Below are 24,266 nucleotides of genomic sequence, written 5' to 3' on the forward strand. Positions count from 1 at the left end.
ACTGATATATCTTCTTTATTTAATCATTCTTCATATAGAAGTGTTTTCCTGCCTTTGACTGCCTCCATAATTTATTCTCTGTGCACAATTATCTGTTCAACCCTTTTGTCACTGTTGTTTGTATTTGAATAAATCTGACAGTTCTATGGTCTTGCTAATGAAAATTACTATAAACATTGTCCTATAATGTTCTCAGTATAAGCATGCAGGAAATACTTAGAACAAACAAACAAGCAAAAGTTTCTCATTTGAATTAAACTCTTTTATTATAAATTTATTGTATCTGTTAGACTTTATCTAACTCAGTCCTAAAATTTATCAGTCTTAAGGATCACAACTGTTCTCTTAAAGAGAGCCCTTTAAAAACAGTCTCACATTTGAATTTCTGTAAATTTTTTAGTGGTGTATAAGTTGTTCACCTGAGTTCTAAAATGTTCTGTTTAATAAAGGCATCATTGCAGCTAGCTTTTAGCAGCATTTTTCAGCTTTCGCATGTACTTCATCACATCAAAAGACATAATGAATAATGCCATGGAATGAAATGCAAATTTTTTCATAAAGAGAAGCACCTTATATTACTAATATAATTTTAATCTAAGGAATTAGCCAATTGGTCTGGTAATTGTTCATTCTTGAAAAGGTTGCTATTTCCAAAGTATCATCTCACTTAAGATTTACTTTCACCTACAGCAGTGTGTATGTTTAACCTGAATTTTTAAACACACATTCCACTTTATCATGGCTTACTGACACAGTGAAATTCATAGTCGTAGTACACTTAATTTCCCATTGATGGGCCAGAAAACTTAAATCTTACCTGTTGCGCATCTTCCCATTTCTCTTTGTTTTCTTCATCTAAGAGGTTACTAATGATTTGAAAGAAGTTCTGAAAAATCAATTAAATAAAAGACAAAGTAAAATTACTTCCAATGTCATATCCTTAAATTGAAATAAAGAAAGCTTTCCTTTCTCTATTACAGATGTTGGTCTGCAGCCTATTTTCTGTCAGTTGAAGAGATAACAAAATAATATATTAGATTAATAAAAGGGCACATACATTTTATGGCTAATTGTTCAGTTCTGGACATATAGCCAGGCTCCCTACTGCTGCTTTGTATAAAATAAAAACCATTTTAAACTAGCTAAACTTCTATATGTGGCAGTGTTCTATTTTCAAATTGCTCTCATTTCAGAACCTAGACAACTATAAATTTTGTAAATAAAATGTACTGAGAAAAAAATTAGGCTCAATGTCACTGGTTTCTATTTGAAACATGAAAACTAACTTTAATGATAATAAGCAGGGCATACAATAGTATTTCATTGATAAATGCTCTGTCAAATCAGGTGCATCTTACTCTTAAAAAGTTACATTTTCCTCTTCAATTTAGTAATTTCAAAAGGAAAAGAATAAAGAAGTTATGTTTCTTTAACATTAAACTCTTATTTTTAAAATCTGATTCTCCTATTGATTTAACTGTAAAATAGAATAAAACAAAACCCAGAGCATTTATCCTTTAAATAACACATTTTCAAAATCACTTTCTTCCAACTGTTTGTGAAGATCTTTCCCTTCTAGGTTTGTGTGCTCTCTCTGTCAATTTGTATTCCTGACTTTTTCATCTTTGAAAGCTAGGAATCTGTGCAGTTTGTTCTTCTTAGCTCTGTATCACTTTTTATTTAGAATGCCAATTTTGTCTACAGCCTGTCAACTATAATTTATCTGTTCCTTCATAAAAGTACATTTAGTTTCCACTGACCTCAGCTGAAGAACACAATTAAGAACCTCAAAACTTCTAAAAAACTTTCAAGTACAATACAAACCATAGGACCCTATTTTAACTTGGATTAATTGGTCATTTCTTCACCAGGACTTACTTTTTATCCATTTTCTGGAGGGTAAACAGGGTGCAGATAAGGTTTAAATAAGAAGTAATTTTAACTCACTATTTACTAAAGTAAATAGCATTCGACTGCACAGTGACTGAAATGAGAGCAGAAATAATTTCCAACTTAGTGTACTGTGGATACCGTGGTTGTGCTTGAAATACATTTAATTTCAAAATATGAGATCTTGCAGACATTTTAGATGTCTCATGACCATATAAATAAAATGCAGGACATGAAATGGAATCAAATAGAACTTTGAAAAATGTTTTTATGTGAAAACAATTTTTACATGAAAACTATTTTTACATAAAAACATAGTTACCAGTTTAAGCTAGTCATAACACTGACTACTTGACAGGTGATATCTATCTTTGCCTCATCATTAGGAATTCAATTATGCTAGCCATAAGAACATCACAGATAAAAATTGTTTTAAGTTGACAAATTTAATACAGAGGTGACTGACACTTCAGTGAACAGCAAAATAATTATTAATTAATTAAAATAAAATTAGTTATCAATGTTAAATAATAATAATAAACATATTTAAATTAATTAGAGGAACATTAATGAGGGCAAAATTCTTCTCTCACTGAAGTCAGTAGCAAAATATCCATAAGCTTCAGTAACAAAAAAACTTTGTAAAAAGAAAAAAGGAAATGCCTCATGAAGCTCCTCTGAAAATTACAAGTATGCATTGGGACAGGATGATGGAGATTAAAGACAGGACCATGTTCTCATGCTGTGATCCAATTTGCAGTGATACAGAAGAGAAATTTTGAGTCAAGCTGAAGATAAGAAAAAATAAATATATAGCTAGATGCTGCTTATGTACCAAGACTACATCTCATCTCTTTCAGGTATTCAGTACCAAAATAAACCATACTGAAAAGAGTTACATTTAGTATTCATTACAATGGATTTCCCAGTTAAACAATGTCAGGAAATCATAATTGTATAAATGCAAGTTCAGCTAGGAAAGTTGTACAGATTTATTGGTTCCCCAATTAAATAAGCTATACTGGCCAAAACAGTTTCCTGGCACTATAATCACATCTACTCCAGGATATTATGATTTTGGCAAAGACTTTTAGTAGGTAGAGTCAGCCTTAGGGGGATTTTGCCTGAGGAAAACATTTTTGAAAGGATGATACCTCTGTGCTCAACAGCATGGAGCTCAGTGTGGGATAATTTATCATGCTAAGGATCTGGTTCAAAGCTAGTTTTGCACTACATTGCAGACACTGATTCCTCTGCAGAATCAAAGCTTTGGTTGCAAATGTATGCATGTCTATGAAATGAGATCTATCTGAGGGTAGCCTAGATTGCCTGCAAAACACTCAGGATATATAAATGTTTCTTGTAGATGATAAATTGCATGCATTTGCTAATAATGTAGTTTTTCATTAAATCTTATGTTTATTTCAGTTACATGAAAGCACTAAATGACCAATAACTGAAAGTATATGTGAGAAGTTTATAAATAACCCCAGTCTCAAGCACAAGCAAAAGATGAACATAATTAATTTCATATGCACTTGTCAATAAAGTATAAATTATGTATATGAACTCAGTGACAAGAATATATTGCTTCTTGAGATCCTTTTTTTCTCTAATTCTCTCTCTAGTAGATGTAATATTTATGATAAGAGTGGAGGCTGAGATGTATAAAGATCTTTAACCAGAGAGATGATTAAATGGCATTGCTGCTTCAATAACAAGTAGGTATGAGACGCCCTCGAAAAATGAGACAGCAGAATAGTGGTTAACAAATCTTTCACCTACTTTAACTATTCTCTCACTCACAGCATTAAAGATGAAAGAAGAAATATTGCCCTTTAGTAAAATGATTGACAAATATGACGGCTAAATTTTAGAAGCATTATGGATCTGATCTGATGGTATTACTGCAGTAAACTCTGGACCTCCTTGTAGCATCAAGCGCCTTTCTTTCATGGCAGGGCTTATGAATCAGTGAACTGGCCACTACAGAAAACATTGTGAAGGCCACAGCTGAAATTTGAAGTCTTTTATTTTTGTCCAGGCTTTTCTGAGGATAATGCCTGTTACAGTCAGGAATGGACAGTTATGTTTTCCTAATTTAATTTCCTGCCTTTCAATCTTTTTCTTCTGTAATACAATGGCTGCAGTTCTCTTTTCCAGTCCAAGTTCTTTGACCCTCTCTGCAGGAATAAAGCTGCCATAAATCCTTTTATACAGCTAGAGAAGAATTCCTTCCTGGGAAGAATTAATGGATAGCCTTAACTCACCTCTGCTTTTGGACCTCAGCATAGGGATTGTGTGTGTGGGAGGGGGAAGGTGGAGGGGAAAAAAAGCATTGAGCAATCCTATTAATCCCTGATTGACAGTAATGGTCCCTATGGTTGATATAAAGATATAAATGGGATTATACTGCTCTAACGTCTTTGGAGAGAAACTTTATTTCCTGTTAGTTGCTGGATCAAGCGACTGTGCAATCCTTTTTGCCATCCTGTCCTTAAAAGTAGCTCCTCTCCGGTTATTCTCTCTTTAGAAGGTAGTTCAAGCACTCTTTGAATAGTTCTGGAAAGTGTCCCAAAATGTTGGCTACATTATGTTTATTAGGTTTCTAAGTATCTTCCTCTTAGCAGTCTTCTTACACAAGTAATACTACAGTGACCATCTCGTAGCTTCAGTGTCCCTACACAGTCTATTTTAAAGTAATTCCCATATTAAGGGAAAAACCTGGCTCGTAGACTAATTAAATGACTCTTCTGCTATCTCTGCTGCTGTACTGCTCCTTTCAGTCATAGTTGCAGGATCCCTTCCATGTAGTTTAACTGCCTCATACATTGTTATTTTCCTTCTGACACCATGTAACCAATGCATTCATAAATATTGTTGCACAAAAGGTTAAAATATGCAAAAAGAAAAAGTCATACAATAAATAATTTGGCATTAGACCTGCATACTTTAGAAGCTTTGTTTTGCTCTTGGCATCTGTCTGCCTAAACAAGTGGCACTTTCTATGCAGTATATCAGGTAGTGACATCTTTGTTTTGAGTAATTAGCCTGATATTTTCAAATTTGAGCTCACTTTTCTGTTCAGTCCTTTTGTTATGGAGTTTCTGAATCACATCCTTTGCACCATTCATGAATATTAATACTAGACATAAGCCAGAGATTGTAGACAGTAGAGGAACCATCCAGATGGATGGAATGTATAAGGATCAAATATATGCAGTTATACACTTTTCCTTTCTCAGTTTTAATGGAGCTATAAGTGTTTGTATGAACTTTTAAAAATACTATTACCCATAATTTGTAATCTACTTTTATGACATCATGGGAAATGATAAATTACGACTTTCAGGGATTTTAAACCTCACTCAAGTTTTCCTGAAAATGGCTTTAAAACAAAAAACAACAACACCTAATGCTACTCTTTATTTCTAAAAATAAAATGGAACACGACACAGAGATTCGTCAGAAGGAATAATCTCAGTGTATCTATAGAAATTTGTTTCATTTTCACCTTTTTGTAACATAGAATCATAAAATGGCTTAGGCTGGAAGGACCTTAAAGATCCTCTACTCCAACCTCCCTGCCATGGGCAGGGACACCTCTCATCTAGGCAATGTTGCTCAAAGCCTCAATATACGAACAATTCCCCAGGGTATGGCAACACGTGACATATGTGTATGAGCTTTTGGTATTTACACAACTAAATCCTCAAATACAGTTATTTCTTTGGTTTGAGAAATCTTTCCCTATTTCCTTCACAGTATGTTTTACCAATTTTTGCCTTTTCTCATTTCTTCACTCCAAAATGATAAAGCAAAGTTTATTAAATAGCACTCATCATTTTGCCAGTTTCTGACAGGTTACTATTGCGAATTTTGGAAACAGCTCCACAGTCCTGAAGGGAACACAATTTTTTGGCACTGCTATTAGTGCCAAAATTCACTTTAATGTACATTAACTGCAAATAAGCTGATCTCATAAGCCCATGAACAAAGTTGCTTGTGCCAAGAAATTTTTCAAGGCTGGTTCTACCACAGATTTCTGTAGTGCCTGGAAACCATCAAGAAGTCATTGCAGGATGTCAGACTGTTGAATACATGAAAAAATTTCATAAAAAAACATCCAGTTTAATCCTAAAATGTAATGAAAGTAGGAAAAAATACTGGCAGATTTTTTACTTACAGATTGTTTAAAAAAGGATTGTCCAGACAAAGTACTTTTTGAAAAGTATTTTGTTCAAAAATTTTAGAAAGTGTTACTTTCAGCTGGCAATTGTGTGACAACACAATAAATGTGTTTGGGGTTTTTTTGTGGAAAGTAACTTTTCCTTGTGCTAAGAAAACTGAAGATATACTGGAAAGCTCTTTAAAACTTAAAACTGCAAAAATTGTCTTATTCAAGGTACCTCATGGATATATCCCATTGAGTATTTATAATCCATGCTTACTTTTAAACAAACACATACATATGACCTGCATTTAATACATTCATTATTAATTTATGAATGATTATGAAACTATTTTCAATAAATAATATACATATCTACCTTCTTAGAATTTTTTTTCAGTACATGTATAGTATTTGAAAAGTGTAAAATTCTCAAATGTAGATGAAAGGAATATCCTTATCTGGAAGTCCTGTGAAATATTTATTTTAAAGAACATTACACAATGAACCGTTCAGCCCATTACATAGAAAGAATTATAGTGTTTTTATCTTTGATAGTATTTTAATTGGCTTCTTGCACAAGAAGAGTTAATCTACAATGTGAAATACAGAATTTGTATCAAATCTACTATCACTCCCATGAACTTTTAATGAGCTTTATCTATTTGAACTGATGAAGCAATGCCAGAATTATATAACTAAGTGTTGTGGATGGATTTTTGAACTGAAATGAACTGGAACAAATAACACTAGTGAATTGCTTTGTGGAAAAAACAAAACAAAACAAAACAAAAAAACAAAAAACCCAAGAAATCCTTATCAATCAAATCAAACCTTGGAAGAGAAAAATACTGAAAATGTTAAAAAAAGAAAGGATTTTACATTTTTCATTTGCTAGGTTATTCTGGATATTTCTCTCATCAAATGTAGCTGAGTCTTTTCATACTTTACATTTGGATCTTAGTTTTATGTGAATAATGTTTATGTCTCTTATTCATAAGATTTAGTTTCCTTGGTGGGTTAAATAGGTGATACGCAGAACACTGACATAAATCCATCATGCTAAACATTACCCTCTCAATGTTTTTCTTACCTGTACCCCATCAGATGCAGGTATATAACTTGCTCTTTTAAAAGTGTCTGTAACATTTCTGAGAATTTCCACAGAAATAAGAAGATCTCCTGCATAAAAGTTTTTCCTCTGAGTTAGATCCAATAGTGTCTTGGTTACTTGAGACATGCCATCACCAGCCAACATCCTCTGTCCCTTAGCAAGGTGCTCTTTGATCTGTACCAGAAGAACAAAATGAGGATCAGAACCTACTTTACTGAAAACACACACAAAAAAAGCACGAAAATTCTAAACACAGCAAAAAGTCTTAATTATTAAAGCTATTATAATATTAAATACTAATGCTATTATTAAAAAGTTTACCCTCTTAAAGAAAAAATAGTACACTGATGATTAAATTAATATTTTTATCAAAGAATTTGTGTGGAAAGATTCTAAAATTTTCATGTTTAATGCATTTGCTTCTCTTTGGACAGCAATAATTTCTCAATATCCATTTTTTCAGAGGAACTTCATAGGCTGGACTGTGCGGTTAATCTACTGCCATGTTGTAGCAAGGAACTGGTCTTCCTGGAAGGAACAGATGTACAACTACTGTTGCCACTCATTAAACAATTAGTGGGAGGTGTCTCTGCCCATTCAGCGGGGTTAGAACCAGATGTTCTTTAAGGTCTCTTTCGACCCAAAACATTCTATGATTCTATAATCTAGTTTACTACAGGGAAATACAGTCTTCATCTCTGCCAGTCCAGCCTGGCTAGTAAACACAAGAGTGATGGATTAGGTGGAATTATTATGGTGCTCCCCTCTGCACAATAAAACACGAAGATGGTCAATGTGAACAGTCCTGTTTGCTTTTTCCAGAAATAGAAATTAAATTATGAACTACTCCTGTGTATTGGCCAAGAGAGGATACTTCAGTGGTAGCTCTCACAGTAGGTCTGTACAAGGCACCCTGTAAAAGCAATCCAAAGCAGATAAGCTGGTAGAAGCATCTGCCTGATAAGAAGCTGAACTTGTGGATCTGATAAATTCTTAAAGGTGACTCAGCATCTCAGGAAGATGCAAAGACATAAGAAAGATGTCACAAGACCTGCCAAGGCTGAAGAAGAGTGCATGGTTTAAACTACCTGGTTTTAAATACACTTATGAATTTATGTGTACAAACACAAGTTCTTCAAAATGAAGCTAAATTAAAGAAAAGATAAATTACCTGGCAGACCTCACTCTAGGCAGGAGGGCTAAAGGGAAAATTCTGTGCAATTGGCAATCAAAATACTGATGCTATCTCTTAAATTTATCGTCTGTTGCTTTTTAACTTGGCCTTATTACATATAGAAGGAAGGGGGACTAAGATAACATAATTTGGTGGTGCAGTGGAAGGAGGAGCACAAAGATACCTTTTGCCACTTCCAGACCTCCCCAGCACAAGTCCCCATCATGGAATTGTGGGGCTTCATTTAAAAAAAACCAAAAAAACCAAAAAAAACCAAACCAAAAAACCACAAGCAAAAAGGCCAGAATATGTAGTAAAAACAGAACAGTGATTAAAAGATTGAAAGTAACTTTAATAAAAGAGATGTTAAAAATGCAATCATTCCCTGGCATACGCAATCTAAATACTTTTTTTTCATGGTTCTTGGATCATACTTTGGTTACATTCTCAAAAAGTTTTGAGATTAAAAAAATACATGTAACACAGCTGGGGCTGGATAAAGTGGCTACTTCATGTTATGTCTATGGGCTTTTAGTCCTCCCTGTAGCAGCAGGGGATTATTATAGACCACCACAGGCTTGCTCAGACCGTAGAAATGGTTAAGACTTGGGAGAACATCTGCCTGCTGCAGCATGCATAAAGAATAAATCTATGATATACTATGAGTAGAGAGGTACAAGCATAATTTTGCAATCAAATACTTTCAACAAAAATTTAATTGAGGAGAACTGAGGTGGTTGTGGGTGTTTTTTTTAATAAATACTTCAGCTGGAAGACCTCAGTCTTCAGAACATTTTGATAAGTAAATAGGCAGGAAACTTTATTGCAGAATTCTTTTTGTGCAGTTTCTATTCATTTTAGAATGAAGTTTTGAAAGTTTCTGGTAGGAAAATAATAGTGGAGAAAAAGGTGCAGGAATGGAAGAAAATTCATTTGAATAAACTTGGGTATCTGATATTGTATACATAACAATATGAACTACTTTCTTTGGAACAAACAAAAGGAAACAAGAACTTGCTTTGTTATTTTTTCTGTGAAATGTTCCCATTTGCCTCATCTGCTTGCAAGCTGTGTCTGGTTAGCAAGCTAAAAGAGCATCAGCCAGCACATTAACAGAGAATAGTAGAACTTCTGAAAGAACTTGTCCAACTGCTCGTTGACCCCAGACCATATTTCCAGATTTTGAGGATTAACAATATTTGGTGTGCCTTTAGTCAAGACCAAAAGATATAAAACATAAAAGACAGTCCATAAAGCCGAACTCTCAAATCTAATGTATGCTATGGGAAAGGGCATCACACAACTTGAAGGCAGAGAGACATAGAGGACATAGAGATTTTTTTAATTACAGTCATAACAGCAAAGTGATCAGTCCTCATTAAAACTCTGCTATGCTCTTAAGCTTATATAAAACACTTCTAGGAAAGCTGTCAAGCTGTATGTTGTTTTTGTCTTGCATTATTTTGCTTCCTTTTGTTCCATCTGTATGTCTGCTCCCCCATTTGTTTTCTTCCATGTTCATGCTAGACTTTAACTCACATTTTAAAGATGGCAGGGGCCAATTTGTTGTTGGTTTTGGACCACCCATAGCACACAAGAGTCTTTTTCTCAGCTGTTCTTGGAATGTAAATAATAAATTGAAAAGCCTGTTTTTTAGGCTTTTGAAGAAGCTCTGTTTTCACTGAGAAATTTTACAGATCTCTAGCAGCAGAAGTAAGAGCTGTAGTATACCCTTATGTGCTTTCAGCAAGACATTTTGATTGTATTTGGACACAATGATAAAAAAGTGTCTTCAATGCCACCAGACTCAATTGTTACATCTACTTCAGAAGTAAGCATTTTTGTGATGCAGTTGGTTTAAAGTACCTCAAAATCATCTGGCTGTCCAATTAAAGCTCAGTTTGGAAGTGTTTTTCAAAAACATGCCCAGAAAACAGCTTCCCAACACCAGTACCCTTCCTCCCTAGGACCACCCCACTTCTTAACAGCCTAGCGAGCAACTTTCCTTCACCTTCACAAGCTCCGACCCAGAAATTCCTTTTGCCTGATCCCAAACCAGGACACCTCCCTACTCCTCCATGTCCACACTGCTTTCAGCTACTGTAGCAGAACATTTGGAAGTAGTGTAACAAAAAAGAAAGTTGAAATGTGTTTAGGTAAGGAAGGTGGGCAAAACCTAGAGTTAATTAGTAGAAATTTTTGCCTACTAAGCAGCCTCTTTATTATCACTTTATTGCATGATATATTTTTTTGATGTAAGACAGCCGACAGATCCTAAAGACAGCTTTAAAATCAAACGCCATTTACTGAGTTGATATAAATTTGTGCAACCCTAATAAAGCCAATGAGTAGTATGAGTTGAAGGTAGCTGGATTACACAGTTACCACATGAATCTTTCAGTGTGAAAATACAGAATATTCACATCAGTAGTTACTACAATATCTTCCGCATCATACTGCTTATTTTCTATGCTATGGTCACTGTGATATTATGTACTGTCCAAGAAAGATATTTTGGTCACCACTGTAGGTCTTTCTAGTTCTCTCTGAAGGTCATTTTTTAGTGATCTTGCAGGCAGGCTCATTAAAAATAAAGTTTATGAGCCGAGAGATAGTGAAATGAAGCAGCTGTTAAAGTGATACTTCAGTTGTCAGCCCAGCCTCTACCTACCTGTACCTATATGTCTGCATACTTGAAAAATTACTGAAATGTTTAACTGGACTTAGACTCCAACTGTCTTTGTCAGAAAGTATGATATGATAAAAATGCCTCTTTACAAAGACAGAGCTTCTAGCCCTCTGCCACTGTATTACAAATTTATTACTGCAAAATAATTACTATAAACCTAATAGCTAGACATTGCTTAAAAGGACAGAAAACAATGAACCCTGAAGAAACCTATAAAAGACTGAAGAGAATGATTTAATTTGAAGAATAACTACACCATCATCCTTTTTTCATTATTTTTTAAGATGATGTTGGATTCATGGCAAGGTATTACTAATGATGTCATAAATACATTTTATGGTAGTGGGGACTGTAAGAACCCAAATTGGGAAGCCTTATATAGAAGTGAAGGAAGATAGTTTGAAATCAAAATATAACCTGCAATTGCACGTTATCTGCAAACCACTTTATATTGTACCTTCACAGCCCAACACTGATATTTTGTAAAATATTTTTCAGAATGATTTTAAGATGCAGAACAGGAAGGAATACTCACATCACCATCAACAGCCACCCAATTTACACAACTGTATTTCAAAAGTAAAATCTCCTGAGAGTGTTGATTTCTCTAGAGAACAATCTAGAGCTTCAGAAATCTTAGCCTTAATGCTCTGAATCATAGAATCATAGGAAGGTTTAGGTTGGAAGGGACCTTAAAGATCACCTAATTAGTTACAAACACCCTGCCATAATTTACCCCAACCAGCAATGTCCAAGTATACAGAGTGCCCTGAAACTAAACTTTTACTTTCCTGCATTTATTTACTGTCACAGTGTGCAATTTGCTGCATCAAGTTTCTGCAGATACTGTTCCTCAGTCTGCCTCTATGAACTTGGTTGAAAACACTGCAGTCCTGTGCTATAAGGTACTTAATTCTAAATTTACATTGATGAAAAGAAAAGTTATTATTGTTTCACTGTATACAAAGTTGTCCTACTTTCATATACTTCTCAATTAGCTCAGGCAAAAATATTCCTCAAAACAGTGATTTGTTTCTAAAGAAAAGCAGCAATTAATCACAGACAATCTTGTGCTGTTCTGCTCAGGCAAACTGAATCTCTGCACAGATGCCAGAGAAATTGTATATGTGATGAGGTGTAATGGAGAAAAAGAGAGCTCAGAGGGATCCTCGCTTTTTTTTTTTTTTTTTTTTTTACCTTCTTTCTCTATCCTCTTTCACAGGAAGATTCCTATAATTTTCAAGAGATTCAATCGAGATTTTTAGATTTTTTTGCCACTTTAATCCATTGCATAGTTCTTTTAACATCATCATCATCATCAATATTGGCACTTACTCTAGTACTTAAAATATAACCACAAAACAAGTGACAGAGAAAGTAATTATAAAGTTTGAGTATTTTGTTTTCTGCATGGATATAACAAAGTATCTTAAGAGATATTTTGAATGGGTGACACTACAAGAAATGGATCTAGGGATAAGAAATTAATAATCCTTAAGCAGATAACTCCTTCTCGGTGGTGGGCTTGTTATTTTTATTTGGTTTTTTTTCTTCTAATCACTGTGTTTGTTCACCAGGATTTCTATTATTATATAAAGTATTGCTTTTAAATATTTCAGTTATCTGTGGCTGAATCCTGATCACGTTGGCATGCTGTGTGAGAGATCTTGTTATTGTTGTTTTGTTTTTTTAACCAGAGGGCATGTCTTCAAGATTTGTGTTATCTATGTATAATGCAACATGACAAGAGCAAGAATTGAGAGGAAAAAGAAAATGAGGACTCTTAGAGATTTGTTTTCATTCTGTGACAGACATAACATAGCTTGGGGTAAAGTTAGTCTCCTGGCTGTCCATACTGACCTCAGTATGACACAAAGGGACATATTCTGAATGAGTAGTCTTCTTTTTTATAGTACATGGTCATCCAGTAAGTTTGTGTGCCTAAAACATAAGGCTCTGATTAACTGCTTCAATTTATATGTTTATTTGATTTTAACCAATGTCTGTATTTATTTAAATTGTTTCTATACAGTCATGCCAATAATACACCCTCTTCTTCTCAGGGAACACCAAAATGGCTTCTTCAAGCAAAGATGAAGTAATGGAAAAAAACAAAACAGGGGAATGACTTTAAGTGTAAGATGCTGTAAGCACTGCTGTGCAGTAGCTCCCAAGCCAAGTTCCTGAAGTCATTCTGTATCTGTGTTGGAGTCAATGTTCCTGCAGTTCTGGTAGACTTTAAGGGAACATTAGATTTATTCTTTCTTTACAGAGTTCCTAAATGTCCTCCACCTCTTGTTTTTCCTCTGGCCATACCCTAAACCAGACACAGATGGATGATTATGTATGTTGAGCTGATAGTGGGAGCTTTTATTTGGCTAACTATTAAAAAATAGATACTCAAAAGCAGAAAGGAAGAAAAGCAATTTATCCAGTTGAAATAAGTTGTGATTTGCCTATGCAGAATAGCAGGCAAATGTTTTCTCCCACTACACAGCATCTCTAAGATTGGGGTGCCTGTATATGTTGATGAGATAAAGCACTAAAACTTCATGTGATGGAGAAAGTACCAAAGCAGTTTTAAACAGGTTTCACTCTCCTGATCCTAATGTGGTTGTTTCTGCTGCTCATACAGACAGTTATGAAGAAAGCAGCCACTCACCTGGGATGCAGCAGTCTGCTTCTAGCCTACATATTTCATATGAGTAGCTGAAGTATGGGATTATTTGCCCTCTTTGGCAAAGTGTGTATTAATTTAGAAAGAGTGAAGCAGATCTGTTAGGAGACTGAAAGTCATACTAACTTCATAACATGGTGTTAAAAGCATTCAAAAAAAGACAATATTTCGGTCCAGGCAATGAGTTTGGCAGGAAGGAGCAGGCAGAGCTTTCTCACAACCAAATGAGTGTCCTCACCATCAAGCAAACAGCAACACTGAAATAAATATTTTTTTTCCAAAGTTTTAATCTTCTCTCATGCAGAATGAGAAAACGTTAGTGAGGCAGGGGAAAACTGTTGCCTGCCACAGTCTCTTGAACCATTTCTTTCTGATGAGAGAAAACAGTTTGCTATCCTCCTGTCAAGATACAAAGGAGACAAAAAAGAGCTGACGCCGGCAGTTGCTGAGCTTACAAAGGAGGCAAAGCAAAGAAAGCAGATCATTTACTGATGTAACTTCTCTGCCTCTCAAAGGCTGCAAAGGTGAAGATGAAGAGCTGGCATACACCAATATAAAGAAAAAGGTAGAACAAAAATGTTGTTATTGAAGCCTCTACATTCAGATCTACAAAACTAAGCCTGGCTGCTATACTTTGCCTCTATATAAAAAGAAATGAAGCATTAAACTGGCAAGAAAGGAGAAGTAATTTTTAAGATGAAGCCTTTCATTCCTCAGAATAAAGCAGTCATTTCACTGAGTCCATGGACAAGCTGATACACTACCCTTGTAATATAATTTGGAAAAACAGAATAATCTCTAATGAGCTGCAGCTGAGAAATAATCATTCACCTCAGGATTCTTTTTACCAGATTATATTTTAGCCAAGTACTTGCAAAATTGTGAATAATGCTGCTGTGGAAAAAGGGAAACAAAATTAATGTATGAACCAGAAGCAGCAGAAATGCATTTCTATGGCTATATCATCAGTTTGATATGCAAAGATTCACCTGCAGAAGTTCCCATACTCCTTTATAAGTGCTAATATCTTGACACTAGTTTCATATTTCATATGCAGATTTTTCCTTCCTAACTTTCAAGAGTTAAGAAGCTTTTCATTTTTCCAGCTTCTTTCTGATAGAAAGAACTGCATGTTTGATTTAGGTTTTATATCACTCAAATTGGCACAAATTAGTACCCTGTTTTTACTGAAGCAACTAAATGTAGAATTTCATCAGGTTTGAAAACTGTGCTACATGGAGCTTTGTTAGTAGAGATTCTCTGGATATACTGGGGATGACCTTCAGAAACCAAGTGTCTTGGTGACTTCAGTCTTCCTCATTATTCATGAGAGTAATGCAAATCTCTTCCAAAGTAGTGTCCAAAATCCATTTACAGGAAGTCTCACTTTAGGCAAAGTGATATTCCAGTTTGTGGGGCATCAGTGATAGATTACAAATATTTTAAAGCAGTTCCCTCACAAAATTATCTTCTTTTTATTTTCTGGTTCAATAATTCCTGTCACTTAAAATGCATGTATAACAGAAATAGCCCTATATAAAAAATTATTTCTTCATTTACACAAAACTAGTTTCTAACATTCTATGGTAAAATCTTATTCATTAATGGTCTTAATTCAAAATGGTTATACAGTCTTCAGATATTACTTTCATAAAGATTTAATAAGCTATGAAAACTTATTGGTCTTCCACACCAAGCTATTTTAATTTAATTTTCTGCATTTTTGATTGAACTCTTTTGTTTCTTGCATTTGTAGTTCTTGTTTTTGGGTTTTTTTTTTGTTTGTTTTTGGAGGGGCTGGGAAAGGGGGTGAGTAGTTTCTTTGCTTTGATCTGTTTGGTTGGTTGGGGTTTTTTTGTTTTGTTTTTCTAACTTGGCTATCATTTGTAGAATGGATTTTGAATAGATGATGATCTTTAACTGTGTCTCAGACATAGTTTTTCATACAAAGGTTGATGCAGGATATTCCTAATGCTGGGTTCTTGCTTCTTTGTCTTCTTGCATAACAAATTTGACAGGCTTCGAGAGAGTGTAAAAATGAACAAAACCCTTATTTGAAGAATTTCAGTAACTCCTCTTTTTTTTTTTCTTTTTTTTTTTTTTTTTCTCAGAGACCATCTGTGGTAAGCCTGTGGGCTCATAATCTATTCTCGGTCCTGCAGCCAGTCACATCCAATCTTGGTACAAATATTTGAGTTCTTATGCTCAGGAAACATCTCTACCCTGTTAATCCACATGAATAAATAAAAAAAAAAAAAGGAAAAAAAAAAACAATCAGTTACAACCCACTTGAGGTGTACTGACTGAAACCTTCAAGAACATGAGAGTACAAATTAAAAAGAAAAAAAGTCTTGTAGAATTCATTCTCCATTGAACTAATTTTTACACTGAAGACTAGATGTCCCCCTGTGAGAGAGATTCTAGCTCAAGAAGAGGTCATGCAGGTAGTTATGCCAATTAGTCATGATGGTTTCTTTCTAGAATTAACACTTAGAAAGCAATAAAGACCAAACTAGAAATTAGATACTGACTTACATGCTACCCAGTTGCTGCACTAAGAATAAGTAATAGCTTGCTAGCATACACTTGAAAATGTAGAAATGAAATAAATGTGAAAGACTAAGTCTTAAGTCTGGTCTGTCTCAAAGTATCAGTTACACAGTCCAGTTGGATAGATAGTGGCAGCCAAACTATGTACATGATGCAGTCTGCAATCTCTCACAGTGATGCTAAACCTAACTTGACAGTGTATTTGGTCAGTAGAGTTGTGTAATGTCTGATACACTTATAAAATTTCAGTTATGCAGAATAATACTTTATCTATCTTTTATGAAAAGAAATCTTGGGAAATACTAGTCCAAATTAAACAAGTACTGGCCAATTGTAAGCCATTTTAGGTAAAATAATTAGGCAGGTGATTTTTCCCTTCCAGATTAAAAGAAGATCATGAGCAATGAGTAAAATACTTCATAATACTGCACTGTCTAAATTTAGGTCATTAGTTCATCATCCAATCTTCTTTTCTATATATAAAAGTTCATGAAGCTACCAACACACACTTTTTAAAGAGATTAAAGTATGCTAGTTAGACCAAAGGAGTCCAGTTTTCAGAAAATGAAACTATTTGCCTAAGGCAGAAAGAGACAATAGGCTTTAACAAGGTTCATAATTTCAGCTATAGCAGTAATTCATTTGGTAAAATGGTCTGAAAACCCAAACCATCTCTGTTCCACATTAGGGGAAAACCCTCCAAATGCTGAGGATATAATCTGGATTTACAGAAACCAGGGAAACTTCTCACTCTTAACTGAAATCTGGTGATCACTGTGTGACAAAGAATTATCCAGAACGAACGGAAGAATGGATATGCCCTGATAGGCATACTAGATCTTATTCAACCTTATGACTTCATCTCCATACACAGTAAAACAGATACTTGAGAGACTTGGTTTGCTGCTATCTCCTCTTTCTCAAGAACACATTTCACAAATTGTGTATAATTGGGAAAAGAGTTCCTTCTTAGATAGAAAGATACTGATAATGGTCCTGAAACACCATGCTTAACTCGAATAATTATCCTAATGTGAATCTGCATGTACTGCAGACACAGTAGGGCAATATATTAAAAAAAAAAAATCAAAAAAATTATAGGTAATCTGTGATCTTTTTTCTGTTCAGCAAGTTATTGCTTGATCCCTTAAGTCAGGATTCTAGAAGACAAAGCATACCTATTTATCATTTTGAATGTTTCACCCATAGTGCTTTAGAAACAATAAACCCAACTAAGTTCTTTAGGTATTACTGTTAGAACTAACCAAACAGTTTCCCAATGGTTTATGTCATGGATTTTGGCATTTTTTTTTTCTTAATTTGTTCAGTGAATAATTTTGCACATAAGTCAACCAGCTGTATAAACTGGTCAAGCAGTATTTGTTGAATGCTTTTGATGACTGATTTGTACCAAATGTTGGATAAATTATTCATGATTAATTGGATACATTATTCAAAGAGATATAATAATCATCCCTAGCTTTAAAAGGGATGTATTCCATAGCACACAAGGTAAAATAAACTAATGAAATACAGGCTGTATGTTTGTGGTACAGCTGAAGTGCATCATCCTCTTAACTGCTTTTATTCAAGCTCCTACACATGAATTGTGTAGGGCACTGTGCTCTCAAAAGATGCAAGCTGACTGCCAATCTCTACTCCACAAGCCAAACTGTTCCCTTTCACTCTTTCATCACGTTCCAGTGTATAGTCTCTTCAGAGGCCCAGTAATTATTATATCTCTTAGCATGCCAGGGATTTTCTGTGTTGGCATATGAAGAGGTAGGAACATTAATTCAAGACTGTAAATTACTCTGAAACTATTGTAATAGAATATTAAGCATAATATTGATCTATGTATCAAAATGTGGTTCACATATGAGGTAGTAATTCTGCCTGGTACATTCTGTAGGTGGATGGAAAAAGAACTAAATTATTCATCATGCTGGGGGTTATGAGCAAAATATATTATGTTCAGTATTATGAGTGTATTTCTAACTTTACTGACGCAAATAGACTTTCAATTGGCTTTTGAGATTAAAAGACAGTTCCATGTTAGCATGATATACACAGGTACCATATTGGTCTACATACAAATCTTGAGTCAAGCTGAAGAAAATGCAGCACTAGATAAGTTTGTTACTTTAATACTACTTTTTAAGGGTTGAAACTTGTCCTATGTTACTTCCACATAAATTGTAGACTCTTTGGGACTTCATCACCTGTGGCTCTGTGATAAAGTTCTATGGCATAGAATTCTGGCTGAATGTAGACATTTGCTGAAAACCTGTGTTAGTATTTGCATGAAAAGTTTATATCTAGGAAGTTTTAGAGTAGAATTCTATGAATTAAGTTTTCAGGCTTGCTGCCTTTTGTGAATTTGCAATTTTCTGTAGTCATGGGAGTCACAAATCATAGAACTGTGGAACTGTTAAGGTTAGAAGGGACCTCTAGAGGTCATCTGGTCCAGCCTTCCATCTGAAACCGGTTCACACAGAATGGGTTGCCCAGGAGCATGTCCAGATGGCTCTGGAATGTCTCCAGGGATGGAGACTCCACAGTATCTCCCTAGGCAAACTGTGTGAGTGCACAGTCACCCTCAGAATGGAAAAGTGTTTTCTGATGTTCAGACAGTACTTCCTGCATTACAGTTTGTGTTCATTGCATCTTGTCCTGGCACTGTGCACTGCTGAAAAGAGCCTGGCTCTGTCCTCATCTCTCTTCCAGTACTTATATCCATTGTGAAGATCTCCCCTACCCTACTTTTCTCCACACCTAACAGCTCCAGCTCTCTCAGCTCCTCATAGGAAAGATGCTCCAGTCCCTTAATCATCATAGTGGCCCTTTGCTGGACTTGCTCCAGTAACATCATAACCCTCTTGTACTGGGGATCCCAGAATTGTACACAGTACTCCATGTGTGGCCTCACCAATGGACAAATGCAGCCCTCAGTTTCTCTACTTACAGTCCAAGCTGCCCAAATGTAAGGTGCTTTTACTACATGAATAGTAAATATACATAAGTAAAATAGCCACTGGAATGTTATCTAATGCTGAGGCCAATGAGCACAGACAGCTTGTATCCCTCATGCTAAGCTATTCCCCTCCTCTGTCCCAGAAAACAATGGGTTTACTGCCTGCTCAGAATGGCCTCTCTGCCATGCCTTCCTCTAAAGGATGCTGGGCATTGTCTGGGAGAGTGCTCACTGGCATGATCATAAATCATGTCAGGCACTATGTTAACATGTAAACAATAAATACTTTAGATGACTTCAAGCACAGCGTCTAAGCTTGGGCAGTCACCCTGTTTACTTTATTTACTAAAATAACTGTCAGCTTCCAGTCCAGAATCTGTGTAGCCAGGTTAGCAGGGTCTGTAGCCCAGGCAGTATTCTCTGGCTTCCAGCATATGAAATACTTCAATAGGATTGTTGGGCACAGCAGCATATGAACTCAGCAGCATAACTTGGGGAATGGTTCTGGACTATATGTGGTTTCTTTGGAGGTCAAAGAGACAGGGACCTGTCTCTATTCCTCCGGGTGGGCATGTATGTCAACAGCTTTACATCAGAAACATCATTTTTGAAGACTATACACCTACTTTTGTTTTACGTACGTCAGATAAGAAATGAAAGGGATTCACCTCAGGCTCAGGTTATATTATTCACAGAACTGAGTGACACCTCTCACTACTGCTGGTCTGAGGTGGTAAAATAACATTATTGGTAAGTTAAGCACACTGAAGCATCTCATTAATGCTTTCATAAGCCCACATATTTGTTATAGCAACACCCTCTGTCAACATCTTCCTTATAAAGCCCTATTTTCAGGGATTTATAGAGCTGACATATGTATCGTGGGGGGACAAGCCTACACTTGCAGGGCAATGACCGTATAGGTCTTTACCTCTGTTTTCTATGGTTCTTTAAATATGCTCTGTTCTTCACTTTGAGAAGCAGTAAGATGTAAGACAAGCTGATTTTCTTGGTAATCAGCTCCCAACTGTAAAGGAAATACACTTTTCTCCTTTAATTTATAGGCATATAAACTAGACTGAAATTTTGTTCAGCAGTAAGATGTTCACAGAATCATAGAATGGTTCGGGTTGGAAGGGACCTTAAAGATCATCCAGTTCCAACCCCCCTGCATGGGCAGGGACATCTTCCACTAGACCAGGCTGCACAAGGACCCATCCAACCTGGCCTTGAACACTTCCAAGGAAGGGGCAGCCACAACTTCTTTGGGAAACCTGTTCCAGCATCTCATCACTCTCACAGAAAATATTTTTTTCCTAATGTCTAGACTAAATCTTCCCTCTTCAAGTTTTAAACCATTTCCCCTTGTCCTCTTGCTACACACCCATGTAAAAAGCCCTAACCCAGATTTCTTGTAGGCCCCTTCAGGTACTGGAAAGTCACTACAAGGTCACCTTGATCTTCTCTAGGCTTTCTCTCCCCAACTTCCTCAGCCTGCCTTCATAGAGGAGCTGCTCCAGCACTCGGATCATTCTAGTGGCTCTCCTCAAGACATGTTCCAGGAGCTCTATGTCCTCTGACGTTGGGGACTTCAGAACTGGACACAGTACTCCAGATGAAGTCTCACAAGAGCAGAGCAGAGGGGGAGAATCACCTCTCTTGGCTGACTGTCTGTGCTTCTTTTGATGCAGCCCAGGACATGATTGGCTTTCTCAGCTGCAACTGCACATTGACAGCTCATATTAAGCTTCTGATCCACCACCACCCTTAAGTCCTTCTCCTCAGGGCTGTCCTCAGCTGTTGTTTAGATGCCTGTGTAATTTTAAAGAAGCTTTAGCTATTTTTAAATGTTCTTTGGCAAAAGATTATGTCACAGTGTGGTCTAATCATATCTAATATATTGAAAAAGGAAACAGAAGAATAGATAAATTTGATTTGGGTTAGAAATGCCTTCTTGTGTCCAGCAATGACTCATTCCTGACAGGCAGATGTGCAGGTCTTAAAAAAAAAAATCAGTGCCTCACCAAAAGTTGGCCAGGTAAGTCCACCCTCTGAATAACAATAAAGAGAAATTCCCACTGTTTAAGTTGTTAGTGAAGTTAAGTTATGTAGAAATAACATGAAAAGAAAAAGCTGAATATCACCACAGAACCAGTGGCATGAGGATGAACACTATGAGTAAATGCTGATTTGAAATGTAAAAAGGAAAGAGCAGAACAAAATTCTTAACTGGATGGTCAGGCAGCTCAAAATTAATAAATCCTTTAAAATATTTTATAATCCTTTAAATAGTTCAGAAGATTGTTAATATTTGAATGCAAAAATAGAAAGCAAAAGCGAAGAAACTTCCTTTGCAAAGAAACTTCCTTTCATAAAATGTGAAAAAAAAAATTCTGCAACATTCCACTACTAGTATTCAAAACGGTAGATATATTTCCTACAGTCATTGCCTTTATTGTGCTACTTACTAAAATATAGATTCTAAGCAACTGTATTGCTATCCATGTCCATAAAGAATGCTTATACATACTATATGGAACTGTTGCAAATAATAAAATATCAAAACACCTACAGCCAACTTAGTGTTGTTTTTTCCAGCATGAGCAGTAAAGAGATAGAGTAACATGTAGATAGCTATATAAAATAATAAAGTTTCTCTGTAGTGGGGAAAATTGCTTTGACAGCTTATTGTGTGTTATTTTAAAAAAATATTACTTTCTCTGGCTTACTCTGAAACTGAATCTCAGGCCTGAATTAAGTACAAATCTAATGAAACAGAAATGCAGTTCAAAGGAATTCATCAAAATCTCCTTTAAGTGGCAAGACAGATTTGAGGATTGACAGCCAGGGTACTACTTTTCAAAGATTTTTAAACATGCTACAGAAATGTTGCACTTGGTTAAGAGGCTGGGAAGTTAGGAAGCACACGGCTGTATTAGTGCCCCTCTGCTGAATGACTAATGGAGCAGCCTTTGGAAAAGGAGGCTGAATAATAAGAATGTCAGTAAAATATATCATGCAGGCAAAACCCATTGTCCATGAAAATCTTAAAAGGAGCTCTTCCCACAATAGTATTGACCTGGCTGAATGCTTGAGCTATGGAAATAGGATGTAATCAAAATACCTAGCATATACCAAGGTAGTATATTTATAACTCAATATATACAGTGTTTTATATCTACACATATAAACACATTTAGGCAGTAGATAAATTTATAATGTATATGCTTCGCAAATAAACTTTTTTTAAAGCATACTTTAAAAAAAAAAAAAAATCATAATGTTTTTTCATCTAGGGTTACTTTACTTTTCCCAAGACACTGCAATAGCTTTAACCTATAATTATTTCCTTTTGCTACATTTGAAGGTGAATTTCTAAACTTTATAGCAAAAAGAAGCATCGTTTCTGACTTCCTACTGTGCAAATAAAGAATTCAAGGCTTTATAAAATCACTCAGCAGGTCACTCTTCCAGTAAATCTCATTTACTCACACCTCGCTTTCTAATAAAGCCTTATATGTCTTGCCTCTGACCCCAAGAAAAATTCCACATAGTGTACATGAAAAAACAGAATCTGATTCATTTTTTCATTCCACAATAAGAAAAAGCTTATTTCACTCAAACACTAGTAATATACAAGATCAGAATTATATACATTAATATAAATTATTCTTTCTTAGGTCTATTTTCCTCGTGGCATTTCTTATCAGAAATCTGTCCTGAAAGTAAATAAGTTGGGGTTTTTTTCACACCAACGATTAGTAATGAATAAACAGAGCAAGTACTAAAGCTGGCTTTGCACCTACTGAATGCTGCAAGTGTCTGTACTCATTTGATATGCATCTAGCAAAGCTTGGATGTTCCCAGAAGGCCACTCCATGAACACTGAGAGAGCAGCGTCTGCTAGTGGTGCCTGTAAGCCACAAAGACAGAAAAATTCATATAAGTGAGAGCAATTGGCAAGATTGAACCTCATTTAAAATACATTCCATGCTACTTTAAAAGCACATACACAGATTCATGCAATCATCATCACTATATAGAGAGTTGTATAAGATTCTGAAATACATTTTAGTGTTCACCTGGTGAGTTTTTAGCAGTGTTTTCTGAGATTTTATATTCTTGCCCAGATTTTTATATTTTGCCTAATTTTCATCACTTTGCCTTGTAGGTCCTGTCAAATTGACTTATTCTCAGCTTTTTCTCTCTGCCTGTAATGCACATGTATATATGTATACACATATATACACCACAGACCCATGTATATATATGTAAGCTATAAGAGATAGAATATACATACATGTATATATTCTACATGTATGTATATACACATGTAAATATGTGTTTATATAGACATATTCACATATATGCATCTATATGTATGTATGTGAGTCTAGTAATGATTATGTCTAGAAAGCAATGTGAAATATTTCTCTTTTTTTAATCATCAAATAATTTCAAAGCAATACTGTACCTGTGGCATTGAGAGGACATCGATTGAATGCCATGTCCCCAGCTGGGGTCCTTTTCCACACCATTGACATCAAATAGTCTTCAGGACATATTTCATAAGGTGCTGCCCATTAAAAAATGAGAATTTAAATTAATGTAAAACAGGTATTTTGTATCAGAAAAATAAGTCTTTGTTCTTGACCTAATTTTTCCTGAGATGCATACGTTAATACAATTTGGCTTAAGAAAAATGCAAAAATGCAGAATCTGCAATTTTTGTATATCTGTCTTTGAGATGGTATGTAGTTCACATAATGTGACCCTTTTATTCTCTTTATCATAAAACACTTCAGGTTGTAGCTACAATGTTAAAAAGTTTGAATCTTTTCTTTTTGTTCTATTTTAATGAGTAACATTAAGCAGCTATCAGGTGATGAAGCTTAAAATATTATGGTTGTCTTACACTACAATTATTAAAGATTTTGTACAACTCAAACTGTATGTCAAAGAATCAGTTCTGAAGGTTAAAGGTATCAAATGAGAGCTGTATATTCTAAAGACCAAAAAGCAGATTA

The 24,266-nt window shown here is 35.3% G+C and overlaps 1 protein-coding gene across 5 annotated transcripts in view; it reads right to left on the reverse strand.

The window, feature by feature from the left end:
• Positions 1-24,266, reverse strand: part of ADGRB3 (adhesion G protein-coupled receptor B3) — a 434,645-nt gene that overhangs the window by 211,742 nt on the left and 198,637 nt on the right. For all 5 annotated transcript variants that reach the window (XM_071741618.1, XM_071741620.1, XM_071741621.1 and 2 more), the window contains 4 exons: positions 23,714-23,815; positions 23,046-23,152; positions 7,155-7,349; positions 818-886 (listed from right to left, as the gene is read on the reverse strand). In XM_071741618.1, coding sequence (XP_071597719.1) covers positions 818-886; positions 7,155-7,349; positions 23,046-23,152; positions 23,714-23,815 — 473 coding nt within the window. The remainder of the gene's footprint in view (positions 1-817; positions 887-7,154; positions 7,350-23,045; positions 23,153-23,713; positions 23,816-24,266) is intronic.

Source organism: Heliangelus exortis, chromosome 3 (genome assembly GCF_036169615.1).
Source record: "Heliangelus exortis chromosome 3, bHelExo1.hap1, whole genome shotgun sequence".
Classification (NCBI taxonomy): domain Eukaryota; kingdom Metazoa; phylum Chordata; class Aves; order Apodiformes; family Trochilidae; genus Heliangelus; species Heliangelus exortis.